This window comes from Mustela erminea, chromosome 1 (assembly GCF_009829155.1).
Source record: "Mustela erminea isolate mMusErm1 chromosome 1, mMusErm1.Pri, whole genome shotgun sequence".
NCBI lineage: Eukaryota > Metazoa > Chordata > Mammalia > Carnivora > Mustelidae > Mustela > Mustela erminea.
In genome coordinates, this window is record NC_045614.1 from 74,130,296 (window position 1) to 74,154,590 (window position 24,295).

The following is a 24,295-nucleotide window of genomic DNA, read 5'->3' on the forward strand; positions in this document are numbered from 1 at the left end:
ATTGCCAAGTCAAAACAAAACAAAACAAAACAAACAAACAAAAAAACCCTCCCTCCCATTAGTTAAAGGACCACAAATAAATACAAGGGAAGCACAGTTGCAGTGCTGGAAAACTCCTCTATTCTCCAAGTTCAAAGTTAATTCTAATTGACTGCAAGTGTTGGCTTCTTGAAGAAATGTCCCAAGAGTCACCTGTTGCTAAAAATAAGCATGGTTTAGGCAGTTGGCTGGATTCAGATACTAATAGCTACCTAGCCATTTGTCAAACAGTGGAAGATTTGGGAAGGGGAAAGTGAGAGGGACACTCTTCTTTTCTTCTGATTGGAGAGAGAAGACCAAGGCCACGGTTCGGAGGGAAGGTCAGCATCTTCCCAGTGGCCTCTCATTGAGGCTCAGAGACCTCTTGGAGGCAGGCCTTCTTCAACTAGAAAGGAAAACCCAGCAACACAAGGAGCATAAGTGCAGCATTTGTTTCCACGGAGAGCAGCTAGAGTTGGTTACTCATTGAAACAGTCATGTCCCAATGGCAATCTGACCATGGAGTTTCAGAGCAACAGCTAGAAAAATCATTCTCCAATCGAGAATGGTAAAGTGGGGTTCTCTGAAAGGCAGAGTAAGATGGGTGAGGATTTGTTAGAAACAGTTGCTAGTTATAGTAAAAAGGACCACAATATTGAACTGGGGAGGTTTGCTGACATTTTGCTTTATTTCTCCTCCCCCAGGCCCATGGGAAGTTTAGAGGCAATCACAGAACATTTATTCCACACCAAGAGTATGGTGTTATATAGAAGAACTCAGAATGCAATCGTTGAATTATATTCAGCTTTCTTCACCAGTTAAAAATCCTAGCTGCCAATTTTAGTTATTGAACAATGTTATATTTATGGAGAGCTTTTGGTGTGCAGCACACTGTGAAATAGGTACTGTTGGTACTGATTTTCTGGTGATAAAAGCTATTGAGTTTTAGAAAAAAAAACTTAATTTTTTGATAGCTAAAGCCTCTGACATATATACAGCTTAACTGAAAAACACTGCAGTGGATAGATGTGTGTTTGAAAATCTGGGGCCCTGGCATCATTCTTCCCAGACCCTCTGGTGCCATTCCCAGATGCTGACTTCCTAGCAGAAGTAGACTATCGATTGAACTGATTCGGCGGGAGCATTTCTTATGTCCTTACCGTGGATGGTGGGCAAGGGCTTAGAGGGGATATTGTCCCTTCTTTCTCAAGAGGCAGGGGGGATAATCAGACAAATCCGGTCTGTGCTGGAGTCACTGGTCATTCTGTTTTGTTTTTTCCCTAATTTAGAAAAAAAAAAATCACAGCACAGTTCACTGTGGGGCCACTTAAAGTAGTCTGAAAGAAAACACTTAAGCAATTGAAACATAATTTGGCTTGGGAGTTTTTCTTCCTGTGTTCCTGCACTTCCTCAAATCTCTCACTAGATGGTGTCCCAAATCAATCCATAGTCTCCGCACCTTTGCTTTGGTCCCGGAGGAAAGGAAAGTACACAAAGCCTTCTGTGACTAACCCAACCGCCTTCCTCTGGCTTCAAGGATAACTGCAACTTTCCCCACTATCTGATAAGCGATAAGGTCCTTCTGCAGGCCACACCTGTCAATATTTTGAGGGTGGTTCTGACGGGAAGCATTTCGAGTGATTGGCAGGAAGCTTTGCTGGCTCCATCATTAGTGGCCCCAGGGATCTAGCTGCTCCCGTGAATCAGTAGCAAACTCATTTTAACTCCCTGGTGAAGACAGGTCAAACCACAGGCCACAATCCTGACAGAGCTGAAATCCAAGTTTGGAGAGTGGGTGAACAGATAGATAATGAAGAGAAAATACAGACTGTGATAGGCCAGTGGAAATTCATAATCCCAGTGCCCTTGTATGTAAGTCTTCAGTCCATGTTCCCTGAGATAGGGCCATGTCTAGAACCTTCACTTCAAAGGAAATGATAAATTACTGTTTTGTGGTTGTTGTTGTTGTTGTTGTTGTTGTTTATTTTGTTTTTTGTTTGTTTGTTTGTTTTAAAGACTGGATCATTCATTTGATTCACTGAAGACAGTGGAGACTATCTTTCAAAAAGCAATTGGATTTGAGGATTCTGTAAAAACTGCCCAGTGGGCTGTATTCGTAGATAGGAATCCACCGTTTCCAGAATTATTAAGTGTGGTTAGTTTCAGATTCTACTTAGCTCCACAGCGCCCCCCCCCCTTCTCTCCTTGCTCAATTATTTAGATAGCTAAACACACCATCATTCTGACAGCTAGATAGACAGTTGATTCATTGTTGTCAGTAGTCAAGGAGACTGAATTTTTTCATGATATGTTTTGAGGTCTGGAGCCAGATCTGTGGAAAAAAAAAGAACTTTTAGACAAGCCAGTGAATTGGATCCTGAAATCCCTGGGAGGGAACAATGGCTGGGCTCCACGTGGGATCAGCTGGCTGTCAACACGAGCAGCAGAGATGGATTCTGACTGACTGGTCTGATGAGATGCTTCATGTGGAAGGCTTGGCTCGGGCCAGTGGTAATGAAAATCAAGTGAGGGACAAAGAGAACAGAACCTGGAAGGTGCCATGTTGTAGAGACATCCTTACATAGCTGCTACAATGTCACAAGGTACTGGAAAGGGCCTGTGAGGGTGAAGGATGGAGAGAACTCCTGACCTAAATTGCCTTCTTTCACTGAGGGAATTTTCTGGACACTTCTGCCCTTAAACACTCAAACTCCACACTATTTCAGTTTTACTCCTCTGCAACACTGACCCACAGAAACACCGAAACACAACACTGAATTTGTAGAAAATGATTTTTGTTCCATGATAGAGCTGGCTCATTTTTTTTCAAATACTCTAATGGTGATTTTTATTGACAATTATTTGGATGACAGTTTTTCTGTCTTGTATCTCCCAAATAAACTTGGTTTTTTGGATTGCTGTTCCTCAGTTTGAGATGACCAATGATGCAGGCTTTGATACTGTTGTCAGCTGAGAGAGAAGTACAAAGTAGGGAGAGAAAGAAGCTTCTCAGGGGGAATGATAGCCCACCCTTCACCTTATTGCCCAGTGGGAAATGCTCTGGTGCTATTTTCACTGATGGTGATGACTTTTTGCATTTCTCATGATCTACCTGTCCTTTTACTTGGCTTTACATGGAAGTCATATGGAAGTTTTGGCAAAAGTCAATTTTCCGGGATCAATTTCTTTAAAGAATGGAGGTTTATGAGGTCTACAGTGAGTGGTGCCCTAAAATCTCTATTTTTAACAAGCATCTCCAGATGATTCTAAGGCAATTTCTGCACATCTTAGACATATGAAGAAGGGTGATGTAAGGCCTGGTACAGATGCTACTCTCTCCACCCATCTCTGTACTTGAATTATGTTAACATCAGGAGTAAATGAATATTAAGCTATTTTCATGTAGCATACTTCCTGTCCCATGTTCAGTCAAGCATAGAATCATATTGTCGGTTCAGAGCAATTTCACTTACCTTAAAAATCTCCTCTATGGATAAGGTAGAATTCTCAAGAATGTACTCACATTTTACAGAAGAATATTTCCACCTTTTGTTTTATACCATTTGAGGAGGAAGGTATTCATACCAGCTTTGGTGTCTTGGGAGGCAGCTGTGACAGATAAGAGGCATGTCAGATTATCTATCTCATGGGTAGAACAGACGCAGTGTAGTTGTTAATGATGTTGGTCATTATTTTGGCAGCAGAAGAGGTACAAAGAAAGAAGGAGAAGGGATTTTATTTAGAAACAGGGTGAATGCCAAGAGGATTGGAAGATAAATTTAAATTGTTAAGTCAGGCAGAAAATGTATTGGAGAAATTAATATACTTTCCTCTGACGGCATTTAAATTTACAGGGGAAAAGGGTGGTTCGACTGTCTCACGGTTGTCATTGTAGCCCATGTGCCAAAGATAGTGGATATTGGCCATGGGCTCCTGAGCACATTTGACCCCAATTATTTATGATCAAGGGTATTGAACAGATTATAGAGCAACATATTAAGATTCATTGCTCTTTTTTAAGGGGGGAAGGGGCAGAGGGAGAGGGAGAGAGAATCTTAAGCAGGCTCCATGCTCAGGGTAGAGCACAAACCTGGGCTCGATCTCACAACCTGGAGATCATGATGTGAGCTGAAATTAAAAGTTGGATGCTTTAACGCACTGAGCCACCCAGGCACCCCAAGATTCATTGCTTTTTAAAGAGAAAACTTGACCCCCTAGTCTGAGTTTGAGAAATCGCAAAATTGACTTGTGTTTAATTGAGCAGATAGCACTGAGATTTTGTTTTCTACCCTTGTCTATGCAGGGCAGAGCTCTAATGCAAGGCTTTCAGAATTGTATGGCTTTGGTACAAAACACAGAATTATTATCTGTCATTCAAAATATATTCCTGAATTGAGAAGAAAGCATTTTCATGTCAGGTCAATATCATTAGAAGCCTAATTAATGAACATGCAATTATGACATGTATTAATACTTACTCTTCTTTATCATACCTTTATCTTATCAAAGCAAATGCAGATGTCAACTTAAAGATTCTCTGCTTCACCTCATTATTTTTTGACTTCTTTCTTTAACCTGGCATGCAGTAAATAGGCCTTCAATGAGAATCCACTCTGTATGGACAAAGGTTAAAAAAAGAAATGAAAGATGAAAAAAACTGAAATTCATTGAGTGCCTACTCACTGGCACTTTATGTTATGTCAATTAATCTCCATAAAAACTTTGTGAAGTGCCTTATATCATCTCTATTTTAAATGTGGGAAAGCCAAGGATTTATCCATGTCCTTTAGTGATCACTGGGTAGCTTTTAATATTAACCAGTATAAACATGACTGTGAAACATTAGTTTTGCTTTAAGATGCTTTTTCTTCCTTACACGTCCTTTGAAGTTTTCTTAGGCTAGAGCAGGGTCAGCCTACAGACCAAATCCAGCCCAAGGCCCTGTTTTGTAAACTAAGTTTCATTGGAACATCCACACTCGTGTGTTTTCTGCTACCTGTGGCTGCTTTCTCCTACAACCTGAGTAACTGACAGAAACTGCATGGCCTGCAAAACCGATAGTATTTGCTCTCTGGCTCTTCACATAAAACATTCTCTTCAGCTGGGCGTCTGCCTTTGGCTCAGGTCATGATCCCTAAGTCCTGGGATTGAGCCCCATGTCTGGGTCCCTGCAGGGGAGTTTGCTTCTCCTTCTCGCTCTGCCCCTCCTCCCTGCTTATAGGCACCCTCTCTCTCAAATAAAGAAATAAAATCTTAAAAAAAAAAAAAAAAAGAAACAAAGAAAGAAAACGTTTGCCAACCTCCACGCTATAAATTGATACTGCCTCTCCATATGTCTAAATCACTTTTAAGATGGCGGATACTCATTGAACAGTAGTATAGAATCATCCGGTTGTTGCCTTGACTTTGCCTATGGAAATCTAAATGTGTGGTATTCTCAGGGTTTGAGGGCTTTAAGTCAGCCATGTCTAATGCAGGGAAAATTAGAGCCAGAGAAGAGGTACCTAGCTTCATCTAAAGAGGGATTCATCCTGGATCTAACCTAATATATCTACTGTGAGCTGCTTTAATATGGTTTCACTTAATCATACAACTGCAACAAAGGAGCCCCCACCCCCAATCTCAGGGGTTCTAGTAACTAAGACTCATTTCTTGATCACATGTCATGTCTGTTACGGGTCAGTGGCAGTTCTGTTCTGCCCCATGGTCTTGATCTCTGCACCCATAGACGGAAGAGGAGCTCCCTTCTCCTCACGGGAAAGGGAAAGGAGGTGAGGGCTGGTGGAAACACTCATCCACTCTTAAAGTTTCAGCTCAGATTGACCACATAATAATGGAATGGCGACCAATACTTCTGCTATGGGGAGACACTGCAGGTTTCTAGGCAGAAGCAAGGACGTCTCCCCTCCAAGTAGGGCAGCACGTGTGAATAATTAAGAACAATAATAAAATCTACCACAGACCCCACCAGTCAATCCCCCATCGGCCACCCGGAGCATGTCCATTCTACCAGCCATAGCTTAGGTAACCAGAGTGCATGGTCAAACCTCAGACTTACTGCTTCCTGGGAGCCCTTCACTCTCCCACTCCTCGTCCGGGTGGGTTATTGTTCTGGGTTTTGTTCTAGCAACCCAGCCTTATCTCATCTTCCCCACATGTGCTTCTGCTTTCCTTTCTGGGGTGAGTGCCCGTGACTTGACAAATAATCAATGGTGAGGTACAAACCGGTCCGGTCAACAGATTTTGATTTATTTTCATCCAGAGGTACGCGCTCTTCTGAAGCCCTTCGGTTATTCCACAGCCTTGCCTTCTATTTGTCGGGGTTATAAAAAAGAAAGTAAAATCACCTCAAAACCTGCCTTGTGATATAAGTTTCAATTTCCTTTTTAAAGAAAGCTGACCCTTTTGTAAGCCCGAAGATGAAAGTTGCCTGTTAAATGCAGATATTTCTGGCTATTCTGCCTGGAGGTCAGTGAAGTAGAACAAGATATTAAAGATACTTCCCCAAACTGGGTCAGAACAGTGTTAAAAGATGAGAGGATTATTTCAGGGAGCTATACAATAATCCACTCACACAGGTTGAAAAACTTAATTTATGTCGTGTTTTTTGGATCCCCAAAAACTGTCTGAGGAGATGGATTAGCCAGCCAGCGTCGCACGCCGGGATGCCGCACACGTCCCGCTTTTACTGCTCCATTCAGCAGAACTCCATTATTTCAAAAGCTAAGCAAAAGCAGGCTTTAAAAAAGCAATTTCATCATTTTCTACCTATCTCTGAACTAGTAAATCAAGAAAGCATTCCAAAATTATTTCTCCCACTTAAAATGAAGCGGGAAAAGAATCCTTAGAAATTGAAAAAAAAAAAAATACGTAGGTTGAATGACCAAAATTAATATGAGGCTGACAGGTTAGCTCACGGTGATATCCTTTGTTTGCTTATATGATGTATTAGATTAATATATCCTCAACATGAAAGGCCTTCTCATTAAACTCAGTAGTGAATGAGGAACATCTGCCCTCACTGTTGCACGTTAATGTTGTTCTGGGAGTGCTAACCAACGCGATGACCAGACAAAGACTTGGGCTTTAAAATATTTCAGAGGACGAGCCCCAAATGTGTTCATTTTAGATTGTGTGATTATGCATCTACAAAACCCAAGGGCATCACATAAAAAGCTTTTAGAAATGGCTATAGTAGGTATATAAAGTTAAATATCCAAAAAAAAGCTTTTTCTTACACAAAGAGTAAGAATCTAGGACCTGGAAAATTGAAATTTTTATCAGAAGGCAGGATTTTATTTAATTTTATTCTTTTTAAAAAATAAATATTTTATTTATTTACGTGAAGGAGAGAGTGTAAGAGAGAGCAGGAGGTGGGGGCAGAGGGAGAGGGAGAAGCAAACTCCCCTTTGAGCAGGGAGCCAAATGTGGGGCTTTATCCGGGGACTCTGGGATCCTGACCTAAGCCGAAGGCAGATGCTTAACCGACTGAGCCACCCAGGCACCATTTTAGTCAGAATAATTTTATCAACCACAATACCATAAAATACATTTAATAACTGAGACTTAAATGAATTATAGTACCTATGGAAGAAAACTGTAGAACTTTAGGGACCCCCTCCAAAAAACCTCAATGTTCCAGTAACAATTTCTGTTTTATAAATTATTCCAAATGCAACAGCTTTAAAGAGCCATTTTATGGCTTATGGCTTTTGTGGGTTAAGAATTCACACAGAGCGCAGAGGGAGTGGGATGTCTGGACCCTCATCCAGAAAGGCTGAAATAGCTGAGGGTGATTCCATGGAATATTCTGGAAGCATCTTCACTCACTATTTGACGGGTAATGCTAGCCCTTGGCTGGGATTTTATTTGGGCTATCAACCAGAGCACCTACCGAGTCCTCTCCAGGTGGCCTGGGATTCATAATAGGGTGTTGGGCTCAGGATAGTTGGACTTCAAGAAGTGGGTGTCCCTGAGAACCAGCTGGACACTGTTCTACAGTGACTCCTAACCTCACCTTGGAGGCTGTGCAGCATCTACTGCCTCCTATTGGTAAGTAAACAGCCTGCCACAAATCCTTTCTAACTCAGGAAATCTCTTTGAGAAGAATGCCAAAGAATAGGCAGCCATATTTTTCAAAACTGAAGAACACCAAAATTCTAAATAAGATTAATCTTCCCTAAATAATATGCAAGATGAATATAAGTCTAATCATGTTAATGGAAAGCATTTTTTTTTCTTTTTATTTTAACTTGTCATGGTGTTTTTTGATATCACCTAAGAGACCAAGTGGGTGGTAATAGGTAAGAACATTTTGAGAAGCATGAATACTGAAAGGGGAGTTCAATATTTTATAGACTGCAATAAATAAAACAGCTTGATTACTCTAAGAATAGACATATCAATCTTGCAGAACAGAAAGCTCAGACCCGAGTATTCATAGGAATATGCATCATAGGCATTCCCAATGTATGCTGGGGAAAGGCAGACTTATCCTATCAGCGGTGTGGAGACTCCTGGTTAAACACAGGGAGTGTTTCTCTAATTTATGCAAGGTACCAATGGAATGTTCAAGTGGATTAAAGGTTTTAAGTGTCAAAATCAAATCAGAAAAAAAAATACTTATTTAACTGGTGTAGAACGTCTTCTAAGTACAAAACCAATGTTGGAATACATACATGTATAGCTGATCAGTCTGATTATATAAGTTATAAGACTGTACATGAAATAACTAAAATAAAATTAAAAGCAGGTAAATAACTTGCAACATGTCAAGCAATCAGATAGCCCATGTTCCTAGTAACAAAGTGTTCTTCTAAATCAGTAAGGTAAAGATGATCGCTCAAAATGATCAAGGAACGTGAACAAGCAGTTTTCCAAAAAAAGCCATTCAAATGGCAAATGGATACATTGAAACTCCGGGGTGATGATGGGAGAATAAAAACACAGGAATGGAATAACGATCACCTTCAAGAAGCAAAACAGCTCTTGGATGGGAAGGTGATGCAGCTTTGTTACGCAGCCATACTAGGACATACTTGAGGTTCAATTATATGAAATGCCCAGTTTTTATGCAGTATGGCTTTATTCTAACAAAGCTTGACCATGTATGACTTAACCTTAACTCTCAAGCAAAAGAAGTTTGGTTTGGGCAAAGCAACCTGTTTCTTTGTGACTTCCCTCCATCTCCCCAACTTGGTCATGAATGTCAGACCAAGACCTCCCCTCTCCTCTTAGATTCAGCATATAGGAAGAATTTCCTTAGCCAACATCCAGAGGGATATTTTTCAGGTATCTCAAAATGATTGATCTTAAATAATAATAATAAATACATTGCCAATCAGATTCAGACTTGGTCTTTTTTTAATGGTGAGGCATTTTTGTCAAACAGATTCTTGCACAAAACTCCAATATATGAGACATGTGAAGTGGAGGTTGGTTTAGGCCACAAAGGGCCCTTTATGCTCTGCTTCCTTCTGGCCCCTGGAGCAGCCACACTCCCCTCTCTGCATTACTTTGTAGCCTGGAGCCCCCAGGAATTCCTGGACCTCCATGACTTTAAGGAAAGGGCAATTCCAATGTTTTGTTTTTTTTTTTTTTTTTTAAGATTTTATTTATTTATTTATTTGACAGAGAGAAATCACAAGTAGATGGAGAGGCAGGCAGAGAGAGAGAGAGGGAAGCAGGCTCCCTGCTGAGCAGAGAGCCCGATGCCGGACTCGATCCCAGGAACCCGAGATCATGACCTGAGCCAAAGGCAGTGGCTTAACCCACTGAGCCACCCAGGTGCCCCAGGGCAATTCCAATGTTAAGCACTAGTTAAAGAGTTTTGAGTGAGCTCCATAGAGAAGAACGGATAATCACTTCCATCAATTTACACAAAATACGCAAACCTAGAGCGTTTTGTTACTTAAGAAAACTGTCTGGGTTGCTGTGAAAAGCTGTTGCTTAATATTTACAACATTAATTGTAAAAAAAAAAAAAAATCCTCTAGGAGCATTTAGAAAGACTTCAGTGAAGAACACAACACTTATTTTTTAAATGTTTTTATGAGTAATACAAGAACAATACTTATTTTTAAATCTCCTCATGGTACCTCTCTTTGATTTAGTAAAAAAAAGAAAAAAGAGAAAAAAAAAAAAAATAAAGAAAAGTAAGGTACATAAAACACCTGTCTTTAAAAGTTGAAGTTTTGCCTCTGAGGTTGAAACACGAAGAATTTTAGGATGCACTTGAGCTTAATTAATGAAGTACAGTGAAATCCTGCGAAAACCACTTATAAATAGACATGCAAAGAAAAGGCCTGGGAAGAGGTGGGGCTATATCTTGTGTGTGCTACTAACTTCGGGAGGGACAATGGCCATCTGTACTCCACCGGATCCCCAAAAAAGATCAAAAAGACAATTTGGACTTCAGTTTACTCTGGAAGCAAATAGCAGTGCAAAATCAAAAACAAAAACAAAACACACACTCCAAAAAAAACAACCCACCAAACCCCCCCAAATCTATAAACCAGATAAGGATGCTGGTGAGTAGTTGCAGGTGGGTGATTGAGGCCAGTAGGCACTCACTGAGGCATAATTCGGACGCATAGGCAGGCTGGGCAGAGTAAGATGTCTCTCGGTTCAGAGCAGCATAACATCATGGGATCACTTCCTGTTTTACTCCATCTGTCAGGCCCAGAATCTGTGATAAAAGCCAATAATTCTGCTACTCAGGAAGCTAAGCCTCCCAAGCCTAAATGCAGGTTCTGCACCTTAAAAATATTGCTGTGCCAACACAGCCCCGCCTCCCACACCTGTGCCTGGACCCCCAGGTAGGGCTTTGGCGGTTAAGCCCCAGACAGCCCCACGGGCTCTTTGTGTCTTGTTGGCAGGGCTGAATCAAAAGACAGAATGTCAGCTGCTAATTGCCCATTGCCAAATGTCTAAAAGGAAAAGAATTCTCAGGGGAAGTTACCCTGGGGAAAAGGAACCAGTCTCTCATTGGCTTTGGAATGCTTAACCCGTGCTCCTTACCTGGCTTGAGTGTGTAGGAGAGTTAAGAATGAGCCTCCCTGGGGCTAAAACCCAGGGAGTCTGAGTCTCCTACTGTAGAAGGCAGTCTTTAAGCTGTGTCCCTGCTCAGAGAGCCAGGTGCAGTATTTAGAAATAGGGGCCACTGCCCAGAGGACCCGGAGAGAAACCTGGACTGGACTCCTTTTCTCCTCTCATGTGGAGTGAAACTCTTGGAATATGTAAAGAATCCGGGAGCCCTCACTTCTCAATGTACGTGTGTATCAAGACATCATCTTGTACACTGTAATTATCCCCCATTTTTAGTTGTCAATTATACCTTGATCAAGCCAGAAGAACTTAAAACAAGGAGAGAATCTAAAGGCAACAACAAAAGCGACAGTTATCTTTTGAACATCCCATTTGGTGAGGATTCACTTTGCTGACCTATCAACTGAGTCCTCTGTTCTGGACAAAAGGGAGGTTCCTAGGTCTTAAGAGAAACTGGGAGAATCCAGAGGAGTCAAGACAGAGGGTGGGAGGGATCCCTGGAGCACACAGGGCTCATGATCCATGTTTCTCAGGAGGGGCATCGCTAGCATTTTGGGCACCGTGACTCTTCCTTGGGCAGGTTTAGTCGAAGCACTGCAAAGCATTCGGCGCCCTTGACCTTCAGACATTAAACACAAATAGTCTTTGTCATAACCCAAAACCTTAGACACGGATGCCCCTAGACAGGTGGGACCACCCCAGGGTGGTTGTCATTTTAAGGAAAGAATTCCCGAATAGCTTGTCAAATTAAGGAACAATATAGGGACCTCCCCAAATGGGCGAAAACTTTGGAGCTGGCCCACAACAGTTACTGAGCACCTATTAGCTCAGACGGCGGCTGTGACACATCGAGGATTAAGTTTTTGCTTTATAGAGTGTGTAAAACGTTTATTGTGTCCATTCTTCAGCTAATGCTTTCAGTTCAGTTTGGTTTATTTTTATGACTGTTCATTTCAGCTGCCTTGAATATATGACTGACATTAGGTTTATTGGAATTGCTGTCATTGTCATTTCCACGTTGTAAACACCAAATGTGAAGCTGACTGTGTTCTTCATTCTTTCTGCGATGCTGACCTCTGTTTTTGTGGCTTAGCTCCTCTGTATCAGAAGGGGCATAAACTGGACAGTTCTTTTAAGTTGAGATGCTTTTTTTATTTTGTGCATGTCTGATTTTGAGAGATACTCTAGAGGAAAAACCGGGTTAAAAAAAAGTCCATATTTGAAAAGAGGTATGTCCAGTCTAAGTATGGCCTATTTCTCCATGTTCTGCCAAGCTGAAATGATCTTTTAGATGCATCTGATTTCATGGGCTATAGACCACCAATTTTACATAATTTAAGCTCAGGAGACTTATCCCAATGCGGCTCAGCTCCAAATTACAGGGGGGCAAATACCAGGGGAATGAGTGAGTGTTGTGCACAGACATAAGAAGAGAATCGGACAGGTAAGGAATGGCAGAAAATATATGGAAAGAGGCAAATTGATTCTCCAAGCAATCAAAAGAAAGAGCTTTATTGTTTCCTGGGCCATGGTTCAGTGTTTTCAACACTTTGTCAGGTTTTATGATTAATGGAAAAGTTGGCCAGCAATTTCTTTGAAGGTCACTGGTCTATTTCTTATTTTTTTATTTTTCATTTTTTACGATCAGCTAAGTCTTACTTTACTACAAAATTGACATAAGAAATTCAGGAAGGGAAGATTCCTAATCTCCTCTCCCCTTCTCGCTCCAAACTGGCTTTCCCGGTCCAAACCTCTCTTACCTCCCACCCTACCTTTACCTCTCCTGAGGTCCTGCTTAAAGGACTGTCACTGGCCATGTTCCCATACTTGCATGGTGATAACAAGCATTTGAAGTGGGAGGCCTGGGTGGCTCCGTCCGTGAAGCGTCTGCCTTCAGCCCCGGTCATGATCTTGGGGTCCTGGGGTTGAGCCCCCCGTCCGGCTCCCTGCTCAGTGGGGAGTCTTCATCTCCCTCTCCTTCTGCCCCTCCCTCCAGCTCATTGTCTCTCTTTCTCTCAAATAAATAAATAAAATCTTTAGAACAAAACAAAACCAAAGAACAAGTGTTTGAAGTGCCTGGTAAATGTGAAGACCACCAGGTCACCAGGTCTAACCCTGAGATTCAAAGCCAGGTGCTCTGGATTGGTGCTTTCCCCCCGACCCCCACCTCCCCTCCCACTCCCCCACCCCCCAACCCCTGGCCCTGTCCTGGTGATTTGTATCTTCAGGCATATTTGGGGAGCTCCTAATACTACTATTCAGTCTTTCTTTGATAAAAATATAAGCGGCAAGATAGCACGAAGAGACTGTTTAATTTTGGACACAAGCTCATGAATATGGGGACAAATGACCTTTTCAGTATATGACCTTTTCATGTGTCCAAAGAAGAAGTAAATTTTTACTTAGAAAATATCTCTGTTTTCTGCAAAATACTTACACAACACAGAGAAATTGCTAACATACACCAGGAGCTCATCCCTGCCCACAATACATTTCAGTGGGAAGCTTCTTTCCCTGCTTCCTGCCCTGCCACCAAACTCGAGATGATCAACCACTGTCTCACTTTTTAAAGGAAAAAAGAGTTTACTTTGCCTATGTTAGAAAAAAAAAACTTGGACCTTAAATAGAAAATTAATATAGAAGTGGCATACATGAGCTATAAGATTTAATTTCTAAAACTGCTAACTCTCAACCTCTCCGAATTATTTAAATACAGTTTAGTTGCTTTGGGGAGAAAGAATAAATTACAAATCATGTTTTCACAGAACTTTCAAATGCTCATCTCTCAAGAGAGAGTAATGAAATAGTATAATAAAAGACCAGGTATGAATATAAATTGATTAAAAACAAATTCATTCTAAGGTATTAATAAGACTAGTTCATATTATTGAGTGTCTAGTGAATGCCAAACTCTGTGCTTGGTGCATTCATATATATTATTTCATTTAGTCCACATAACAATCCTAAGGGATATCAGGTCTTGATGAGTCCCAGAGCAGTTAAATATTTGTCCAAAATCACATAGAATTTCATGAATTGGGTCTCAGGTCAGTCTAAACTAGTCTGTTGGTCTCTGAATGGTTATTGTAAACCTGTAAATTAACATCTGGACTCACTTGTAACAATGAAAGGGATGCTGCTGATAATTACAGGTTTAAATTGATCTGTTGTGAGGAAACTGGATAATTGATTCCTCTAGTAAACAGAGCTAGTTTATTTAGCCATCGGGCAAAATCAGCATGAGGGACAGAGGAACTGAATAAGGACATATAAAAATATTTGGTGGCCATATAAAAATGGCCTCAAAACACAAAAGAAGTGCAAACTCGAGAGATGATGTTAGCTTAGTCATCCACAACTCACCTGAAATCATCCATAATCGTATGTGAATTACATTTAATAAGCATGGTGGGTACATTCATTTTATTTTTTTAGGATTTATTTATTTATTTGAAAGAGAGAGAGCGAGGGAGCAAGCACCAGCTTGGGGAGGGGCAGAGACCGAGAATCCACAAGCAGGTTCCTCACTGAGCACAGAAGAGCTGACTAGGGGTTGGACCCCAGGCCCCTGAGATCATGACCTGAGCTGAACCCAAGAGTCAAATGCTTAACCGAATGTGCCATCCAGGCGCCCCAAGGATGGTGGGTACATTTAAATGTTTGATTGAATGAGCCTTCAAAAAAACCCATACCGTGAAGAAAAGATTCAAGTGCCACTATATCCAAAATAGCTTTCTATCTTTTGCACCTAAAAGTGGTTACCATGAACTTTCTTATTTCAGGCCCACAGAGAAATGAAGTGATTTGCTTTAGGGCATGAAGTGAGTATTAGAACTGGGAGGAAACATCCTAACTGAGAGCTCCATTTCCTTTCTGGAGTTGGTGCTCTCAACTTTTCCTGAATGAGAATATTCATTTCCATTGTGTACTATCTGTTCACAGCATTACAGGCTGCATCTGTAATATCATAGTCCATATTTCATTTAATTGTATGAAGGGGTACCATACTTTTATCATCTCCTGCCTAAAGATGAGGGGACTGGGGCTCTGGGAACGAAAGGCATTTGCCTGATCTCTGGTAGCTACATATCCTCTTGGACCTGCCTTTATTTTTTTCAATGACTTTGTTTATTCACTTCAAAATTTACACAGAGGTAAAATTCACCTCTTAAGGTATATAGTTCTATCAGTTTTGATAAGTGCATAACATTAGTACTGGCAAAGCTTTATATTTGAACCCACATTATTTGGAACCCAGATTATTTAGGAAGAAAGTATAAAGCAAATTATTGTTTGTGATTGCTCAAAAATAATGGCTGGAAGAAAGTCACGGTGACTGTCTGCCAGTCTGTGTCCTGGTTTCTCACTCGGCTGGCAAAGGAGGGTCAAGAAGACTGTGCGCATTTCCTGACTCGATGTAGAATTTCTGAAAAAAGCCAATGAACATAACTTTCTATGTGCTTTTTCCCTTGAAGGGGTAGATTCTACATGTTGTAATGTATCTGTCTGCTTTAACCAAGAAATCCATAAGTATGCCCAAAACCAAATCTAACTTATTACCTACTTATTTATAGCCTAGGAGCTCTCAATGGGCTTACCATTTTTCAGTGGTTGAAAAATAATCAAGAACAGCTTAGTATTTCTTGATATGTGAAAATCACATATTAAATGTCACTGTCCTTAAATAAGTTTTATTAGAACACAGCCTTGCTCATTTGTGTATATATTGTCTAGGGCTGCTTTAATGCTACGATGACAGAGGTGAGTATTTGCAACAGAGATCGTTGGCTGAAATAGTTATCTGACTCTTTAAAGAAGAGAGCTTTGTGCCTTAGATCTAGAGTAACAGTAAAGTATAGCAGCTGCATTGAGCCACATTTTATTCCTTTTTCAGTGTTTATTTGCTTGACCAGTCATGGAAATGTAGAGCCTTCCTATGTCTATAAACTATTCTGGAGAATACTGAAGGAGTATGAGTGGAGTGTAGATATAGGAAAATGTAAAACTCTTTCAAAGTACTTTTCATAGAGAGTTATATTGTAATTAGCATCTTGTTCTAAGATTATCTTGCTTAAGAGAAACTTATATCATAGATCATTTTCTACATTTGATATAAGTTTCTCTTAAGCAAGATAATCTTAGAACAAGATGCTAATTACAATATAACTCTCATAATTTACTCTTCAGCTTATTAGCCTGCCTGCCCACTCTATGCTCTACCCACAATATCTCCAAATTATTATGAGTTTGGCCTCCTACCCCCAAAGAATCTTTGCTTCCTTGGAGAAAATGAAATGTAGATTAATTAAATTGAAATTGAGATGACAGCTCTAAAATCTGGAGTTGGAGGAGCGTTGATTTGTTCATGATTTATGGGATAATTTAGCAAAATACAGTCTGTCTGGATTTATTAGAAGCTCTGAATGGTATTGCAGGCTAGAGTGAGAGTAGATGCTTAGACAGGGTTTGTCCCTCAAATTTGTTGCAAAAGGATCCCCTCTTTTAGTTATGGGTTTGTCTTCACAACCCCGTAGGTGTTGTGATGTTCCATATTTGACAGGTAAGAAAATGGGACTTGATTTCACCTGCACAGCAAATAATGGGAAAAGTTGCAAATAGATCCTAAAGTCTAGACCATTTTGAACCATTTACTGTTATCATCTCTGGACTAACTTTTGAAGTTCTAATTTAGAGGTTTCATGATTGGGTCCATGGTTTCACTGACATGTCATTGTAACTGTAGAAGGTCCAAGCTTTAACAATGGGGAAATGATTTAGGTAAACTAAGGTAGTGTGGTATGATGGAATACAAGACACCATTTAAAGTGGTATGGAGACCATGGCAAGAAGCGTGAAAAAATATGCAAGAACATCGAGATTCATAATTAAAATGATATGCACCTACAGGAAGCCATGGGAGTTAAAACAGAGCAACGGTCTTTGAAATGTGGTCTCCAGACCCATAAACTGAATATTACCAGTCTGCAATAAGAAAAATATGAAACTCAAGAGCTACTGTTTAGAAAGTTTTACGACAATTTAACAGATTAACTTTACTGCTAAATTTAAAATTTTCTAAAAATAAGCTTGTAATTATTCTTTTTAGTTTAATTTTTATTCAGTAATTCCTTTTCAATCAATAGTTCACTTTTATTGTAGTTCACAAAAATATTTCTGTAATGCACTGGTAAAAATACACTTCCTCTCAGAGAGTTCGAGAAACACTCTGCATATTGAAAAGAAATGTGTTGTTGTCAACCTTAAATATGTTGACACATATTTAAGAAGAAATTTCATTTGACGGATGTTAAAATTTTGTTTTCAGAAAAGGCTATGCTGGTGTCCGGTCAGTTACTTGTTATCAAATCACCGTACTTGGCCAGAATGAGAGAATTTTATTTTGTTTTGTTTTCTGTTGCGTTTAAGCAACTTGTAAGTATCAAATGCTATTTTATGCTGCAGGAGTGTGACAACAAAATTCTGTCTAAATGACTAAATCATCGCTGGAACATAATTTAAGGTGGGGGGGGAAGCAATCCTACAGAAATGTGTCGATTAAGTTTCTGTGCAACCAAATAGAAATGTCAGGATCTTCCCCCACTTAAGATGCAGGGACCAGGGCACTGAGGCATGCGAAAAGAATTTGATTTACAATTTGAAGGAAAACCAGCAGTAAAATAATTGAAAGCTGGAAAGCAATCTCACTCCTGCCAAATTGCTTTCCTCCATGCACGCTTCATTTAGGGGCGATATTCAGATACTTACATTTAGCTTGTGCATATTTTCTCTCCCCTGTGAATAGTCCATTCTGTCGGATTAGGACTGTTTCTCTGTTTCGATCAGCAAAAGAGAATAACCAGGTTACCCAGCACTGGATTGTGCCTGCAGTTTTAGAAATAGAAAATGCTTAATTTTTTTTTTAGATGCAGATGTGATAAGCTGGCTGTTAATGAGAACATTCTTGGTCCTTAAATTGCAAGCGTGGGTTCCTTTCAAACAAGCTTTTATCTGAGTTCGCGGGAATCGGCTATGTGAAAGTTCACTGCAAATTGTAAAGGGTTGGTAACATATTTGTTAACAACAAGAACCAGTACAACTACAACAGTTGTAACTTGTGATGGAGATTTAATGGCTATCAGCCCTGGTTTGGTTTATGGCTTGGTTTTCCCATGTAGGTTTTACGGATTATAGAGGTCTTCCTCTCTCGCCTAGGAATAATTACCTCTAACAATGAATTATATATTCACGGATACATAAATAAAATGTGTATTGTCCTGCTAAACCTTGTTTAGTCTGTTCTCTGAGTCCCATAGATATGTGGTCATTTACTTATAATTTCTGAAAGTCAGTGGCAAAATTTTGGCTTAGAAGTTTGGTTCCCATGACACGTGTTTGCCATGGAAGCATATTCTACAACAGCAAGGATTTTAAAGATCACAAATATCTTTATATTAAAATGTCCGAGGGGTCCTCTTTTACCTTTCTCGCTCCCATTAGAACATATTTTTGGTTTACTTACAAGAAATGCAAAGCTGACAGTTTGATTTTCATAATTGCCTCATGTGAGCCTCTCACACTTAATGAGCCAGAATCAAGATTCTAATGGTCTCCAAAGGTAAGGCAGAAAATATCATTTGGGGAGGGGGGAATAGAGTTATTGAAAAGGAAACAGGAATAGACAATGCAAATTAGACTTGAGCGAAGCACCTGCCTGTTTTAAATTTAAATTTAATTTAAATTTAATTTAAATCTGTAATCCAGAGCTGGTTATACCCTGCGTACCTAGAGGAAGATGGAGGTGAATATGAAAGGAATTTTTATTAAAAAAAAAAAAATAAGTTTGTAGACCCTCAATTCGTGAGCTCTACAATGGATAGTTTTCGACTCTCCTGGCCAGACATTTGTCTTACGCGAACCGGGTTTTCCTATATGTATCAGCAATGGCACTCTTCTGTCTTTCTCTCAGATCTTCAGTTTACCTTCAAGAGCGCGCTTTTCTTTGAATTAAAATTAAATGTGCTTTTGTCAGAGCCTAAGTCAAACCATGGTTCCGCGTTGCTTTGTGACTAAATAGGAAGATTTTAGGGGCACCTGGGTAGCTCAGTTGGTTAAGTGTCTGCATTTGACTCAGGTCATGCTCTCAGGGTCCTGGGATCAAGCCCCACATGGGGCTCTCTGCTCAGTTCGGAGCCTGCTTCCTCCTCTCTCTCTGTCTGCCTCTCTGCCTACTTGTGATCTCTGTCTGTGAAATAAATTAAAAAAATCCTTAAAAAATTTTTTTAAAAAGGAAGATTTTAAGAGCAGGGCATAACAAATGGTGCCTTAAAAGTTTAAATTACGTGTGTATTTTACATGTATATTACATGTATATAAATTGTGTATATACACATATGTAAGTGCACATGTGCCCTTCACATCCATATTCACAGCAGAACCTCCCACCCACAGTGATGAGGAGAGGTCAGTTAAAGCAAACAGCCCTAGAAAAAAACGGAACACACACTTAACTGAAACATTTTAACTTAAAATATATCTACGCACATTTATTTCCGCATCTCTCGGTGGAAAGTTGCTGTTGTTTTTCTTGTTCCAGCAAGGGAGGACTTCTAAACGCTTTCCCAAAGTAAGTGAGGTTTTTCTTGAGTAGGGGTCTGATGATCAAAGGGCCTCTCCTGTGCTTGCGGTAACTAATCTCTTCCAGAATCATCTGTCCTGTCAGGCCGAGTTTCTGTAAGCTGAGGGCTTCTGTGGCCATGTGTGCAGAACCAATCTGGACTCTAGATTCTGCCTGAAGTTTTTCCAGTTCTCTTCCCACACCCAATGTGCAGCCATGTTTAGCTGTACCCGGCTATCCAGTCTTTTCAGAGAATTCAGCTTCATTTTTATGAAAAGCATTCTCTTTTTGCACTCACCTTTCATTTGCTCGTGTATCATTTCACTCGATTTTTACGATTCCAATAACAAATGATACCTGATTAAAGAGCTTTGGAAGAAAACTTAGTAGATGCTTGGAAACTTCAAATATAAGGGTTACAGACAGATATTCCTGGAGCTTAGGTATGTAGAGACTCACCGATTTGCTTCCTTTTTGCTTCCACAGACCACTTATCACTAATCTTGCTAGCAGATTGGAGATAATTATTTAACCTTGCTTTTCTCACCTCTAAAGAGCTCAGAATAAAATTTGTAACATGCTTCCAGAAATCTATAGAATGTGATGGTCTGTATTTTTTCGTTAACTTGACTTCTAACTTCATCTTCTTTTTCTACATATTTTTTCTTTTATGCTCATGGATTTTCTTTTCTATGTCTCATTATACCCTGCGAGAACTCTAATATTTTGCTAGAATGGCAACGTGGTTGAGCTTAATGGATGTTTGTTGTTGCTGTTGTAGGCACAGTGTAGTCAGTGTTATGCAAAATTTAGGTTCTAAAATTAGCACATAAGGGAAAAAGTACATGGTTAAAATCATTCTTGCACGTCCCTTGAGAATCAGGCTCTGTGACTGAATACAGCACATCAAACGTCTAGAAGTCTGAAACACCCAGTTTTCCCATAAGCTTTGCAACTAATCAAGATTATGTTGAGTGTCTGATGAAGTAGTTTGGCTTGTTTTCAGGGGGGTATCTGGCAAGACATAGGTATGCTTAAAGGCTGAAGAGGTGTGGCATGGTCATGCCCTAAGACAGGCTCGTGGAAACCGAGATGTATTCCCCTCACCTAGGGAATTTCTTTCTTTCTTTCTTTCTTTCTTTCTTTCTTTTAAAAGATTTTATTTATTTATTTGACAGAGTTACAAGTAGACAGAGAGGCAGGCAGAGAGAGAGAGGGAAGTAGGCTCCCTGCTGATCAGAGAGCCCGATGTGGGGCTCGATCCCAGGACCCTGGAATCATGACCTGAGCCAAAGACAGAGGTTTAACCCACTGAGCCACCCAGGCGCCCACCTAAGGAATTTCAAAGCACACCGTGCTTGATGTTATTTATGTAGGCATTCTTCCCTTCTGGATTAACCAAGTCTCATCTTTCTTAGAAGATGAGGACAGAAATACATGATATTCTCATCTTATGTTCACATACAACATGCACAGAAATTTTGAAAGAGTTAAACTAAAAAGAAAATGGAAAATCTTTGCTTGCCTTTCCGAGCCCATAAGAGTGCACTCTATTTTTTTAACTTGGTGTTTCAAAGATCAGCTTCACTATTTTAAAAGTTTATAACCTAGTTCCTGGGTGTTCACGCTCCTGATAGGAAAACAGACTGATGTTCCCAGGTAGTTCTTAAGTTGGATTAATTTCTTCAAACAACAAACTTTTAGAGAAATTTGTGCATTTGGATGATCAGGTCCCATCTCCCCAGGTTATCTGCAGATCTTTAAAATACGGGCTTCTTATTTTATTCCAACCTTTATACCTCTTCATGAAAGAGTATTTTTGTTTCATGTGTCCTATTAATAGACGAATAAACTATTAGTCTTCAAAACAGAACTGTGCATAATATCAGTATGAGTGTTTTCCTTGTTAGACTATCAACGGAAGGCTGTTATTTTGTATCTGTGTTTTTGTCTCACCCAAAACTAATTTTCTTTACTTAAGATACCTGAACTGGAGCATTTTTTAGTTCAAAGTTGGGGAATGTACCATTTGACACTTTCACGACTGTGCCCCCCGAGGACACCTGATTTGTTTAGAAGGAGACAGCACAGCATAATGGTTTAGGTTTCAGAGTGTGTGCTCGGCGAGGCTGCCGGCTCTTTTCACTCACCTTTCCCAAGCATGGGACTCAGGCAGTCTAATCTCCAACTTGCACTTCAATTTCTTCATTCACGAATAGGGATATCTCTGTCTCTTTCCCGAGGTCACTGTGAAGATTAGATGAATTAAATTTATCTAAAGCCCTTGGCTCAGTCTTCATATGCTGTGAGTTCTCAGTAGATTATGATTAATATTGACCTTGATGTGTGCAAGGGAGTGAGATCCCAGTGGAGGCCAGTGGGTATCACGTGACCGGTGGAAGGACGCTGGAATGTGCTCTGATCTTTCACCGTCTCCCTCCTCTCGCCCGCTGCAGGTGGCCCCAGCCATTAAGGAGCGGATGATGAAGAAGGGAAGCCTGATGCTGGGCTACCAGCCCCATCGGGGGAAGGTCAACTTCTTCCGCCAGGTGGTGATCAGCCCTCAAGTGAGCCGGGAGGACATGGACTTCCTCCTGGATGAGATAGACCTCCTGGGGAGAGACATGTAGCTGTGGCTTTTGGTTCCCCAGAGGCATGAGTCCTGCCCTGAGGAGGCTTCCAGATCCAGGGCATCTGGGGACACAGAAGAGACTATAGCCCTTCTGGGGAGAAATAGGAAAGACGCCTTGGCCTGGTGTGGGGAAAGGGAAATGCTAAGCAAATAGTGGGAAGGACTCGTTAGCTGCCTGGGCACTACTGTTTGCTATTAAAGGAGGAAGTGAAAAGTGGATTTTCGTAAGAACTGTCTTTAGGACACAGACTTGAAGAGAGTTTAGTAAGTACCACATAGGGCCTGGATTCTAAGCTTCTGTTGCTCTCTAAAGAACATATGAATTAATAGCTGAAAGCAGTGATTCTCAAAATGTCAGTCCTTAGACAAGCAGCATCAACATTGCCTGGGAATTCATTAAAAAATGAATTCTCAGCCCAGCCCCAGACCTATTGAATCAGACACACTGTGTGTGCCATTCAGCATATTTTAAATCGCTTTCCAGGTAATTCAGAGGCAAGGTAAAATCTGAGAACTGGTGGTTTAGTGAAATCTTACAAAGACTGAGTAATAGCTCTGATATTTACCAGCAAAGAGATATCCACGATTTCAGCAGTTCCCGAGCCAGTGTCTGAAAATATGGCTGTGGCACCTGCAGCATGAATGTTTAGGGGCATCAGAAGTCCATCAAAACTATTTTTAAAAGGAGGAAATATTTAAGATGTTTACTTTATAAAGATATATCTTTTATGCAGCTGAGTATTTATTCTCAAAAAAGATAAAATTAACTATCCTAAATTACCTAAAATAGAGGTGAGGATAAAAGCAAACACTTTGTAGCATGGCCCTTTCAATCAAAGCAATAGTCCTAATTCATTTCCCAAAGCACTTTTGTCATAGCTTGGCATAGACAGTAGATGTAGATGTCTCTGTGTACCTGTTTCAGTGTGAGGGGCCCATTTCTTATCTTGTTCTCTGCTTACAGGAAATAACCAGAATGAAGTTCAGGGTTATACAACATTCCCTTTCTCAAGCTTTGAAACGTCAGTGTAGACAATTAAGTCATTCATATTAGGCAGAGAATCTGAGAATTAGAGGTCTTTCAGTGTGAACACCTCCTCCATTTCTCCTGGGAGTGGATGATTGTAATTCTATCTCTGATCCTGGTCCTGGATTTCTGGAGAACTCTAGAGAACTCTGAACTCCCCAAATTCTGGAGAACTCTATTTGACTAAGAAATAAACAGAATTCAGAGGTGTGGATGCAGAGTTCAACAAGGTAAGATTGTGAATCTAATTAGAACTCTGATTTGGAAGGCAAATGATGGAAGAGTGTTTAAGTGTTAGACTAGCATATTCAACAATTTTTCATACGATATCATTAACTTCTGTTGATTAAATTTTGAAGAGTAAAAAGCCCATGTGTACAGTTTGCTTTTATTCCATATTTTCACTTTAGGGTATGTGGTTTCTCCGTATCTATATCGGTCAAAGAATATTTTAATCTTTTTCTTAATTATTTTCTTCTCTGGTGATAAATGTTTGTGCAGGCATTTGTTTTACATACCTTGTTGCTTTTTGGTTTTAATGTCTACATAAAATGTGCCTGAAATTGATGTTTGTAACAATTCTGGTTTCATGAAATAAAAGCAACATTAGCACACGCTTCGTGTTACTGACTTTTCTTCTCTAGTCATCTCATTACGGGGTTGTCTCAATACATTTTAGAAGTAATTGAGTTCCTTTGGCATTTTAGCTAAATAATCGAGGGAGCATGTTGGGAGCTGTCTATTTTTGAGGTAACACCTTGAAAAAACTTGAAAAAACAGTTTTCGCAAAGGAGGGATTTGCTTATTTAGTTTTTCGTCCTCTACTTTGCAAAGCCTCAGGAACCCAATAGACGCATGTCAGCTTCCACTGGGCCTCTTCTTGAGACGTGATAGTTCTTAATGAATGAAGAGAACAACTGTTAACAGACACTTTGAAGATGCCTTTCTTTTTCCTTCAG

General features: G+C 40.2%; 1 protein-coding gene and 1 long non-coding RNA gene across 6 annotated transcripts in view; one reads left to right on the forward strand and one right to left on the reverse strand.

Annotated features, from left to right (window-relative positions):
• The window catches only part of GADL1 (glutamate decarboxylase like 1), a 173,185-nt gene extending 149,239 nt beyond the window's left edge, over positions 1-23,946 (forward strand). For both annotated transcript variants that reach the window (XM_032321473.1, XM_032321387.1), the window contains one exon: positions 22,134-23,946. In XM_032321473.1, coding sequence (XP_032177364.1) covers positions 22,134-22,307 — 174 coding nt within the window. In that variant the 3' untranslated portion in view covers positions 22,308-23,946. The remainder of the gene's footprint in view (positions 1-22,133) is intronic.
• On the reverse strand, positions 98-18,780 carry LOC116577823. Of its 4 annotated transcripts, none has more exons than XR_004280641.1 (4): positions 17,829-18,780; positions 4,497-4,631; positions 2,254-3,627; positions 98-1,789 (listed from the first exon to the last, which is right to left on the reverse strand). It is a non-coding gene; the product is annotated as an uncharacterized LOC116577823 (long non-coding RNA). The 4 variants fall into 4 exon arrangements; XR_004280662.1 differs by having other exon boundaries at positions 98-1,298; positions 1,614-3,627; XR_004280646.1 differs by having other exon boundaries at positions 98-601; positions 1,179-3,627.
• Positions 23,947-24,295: the final 349 nt, after the last annotated feature.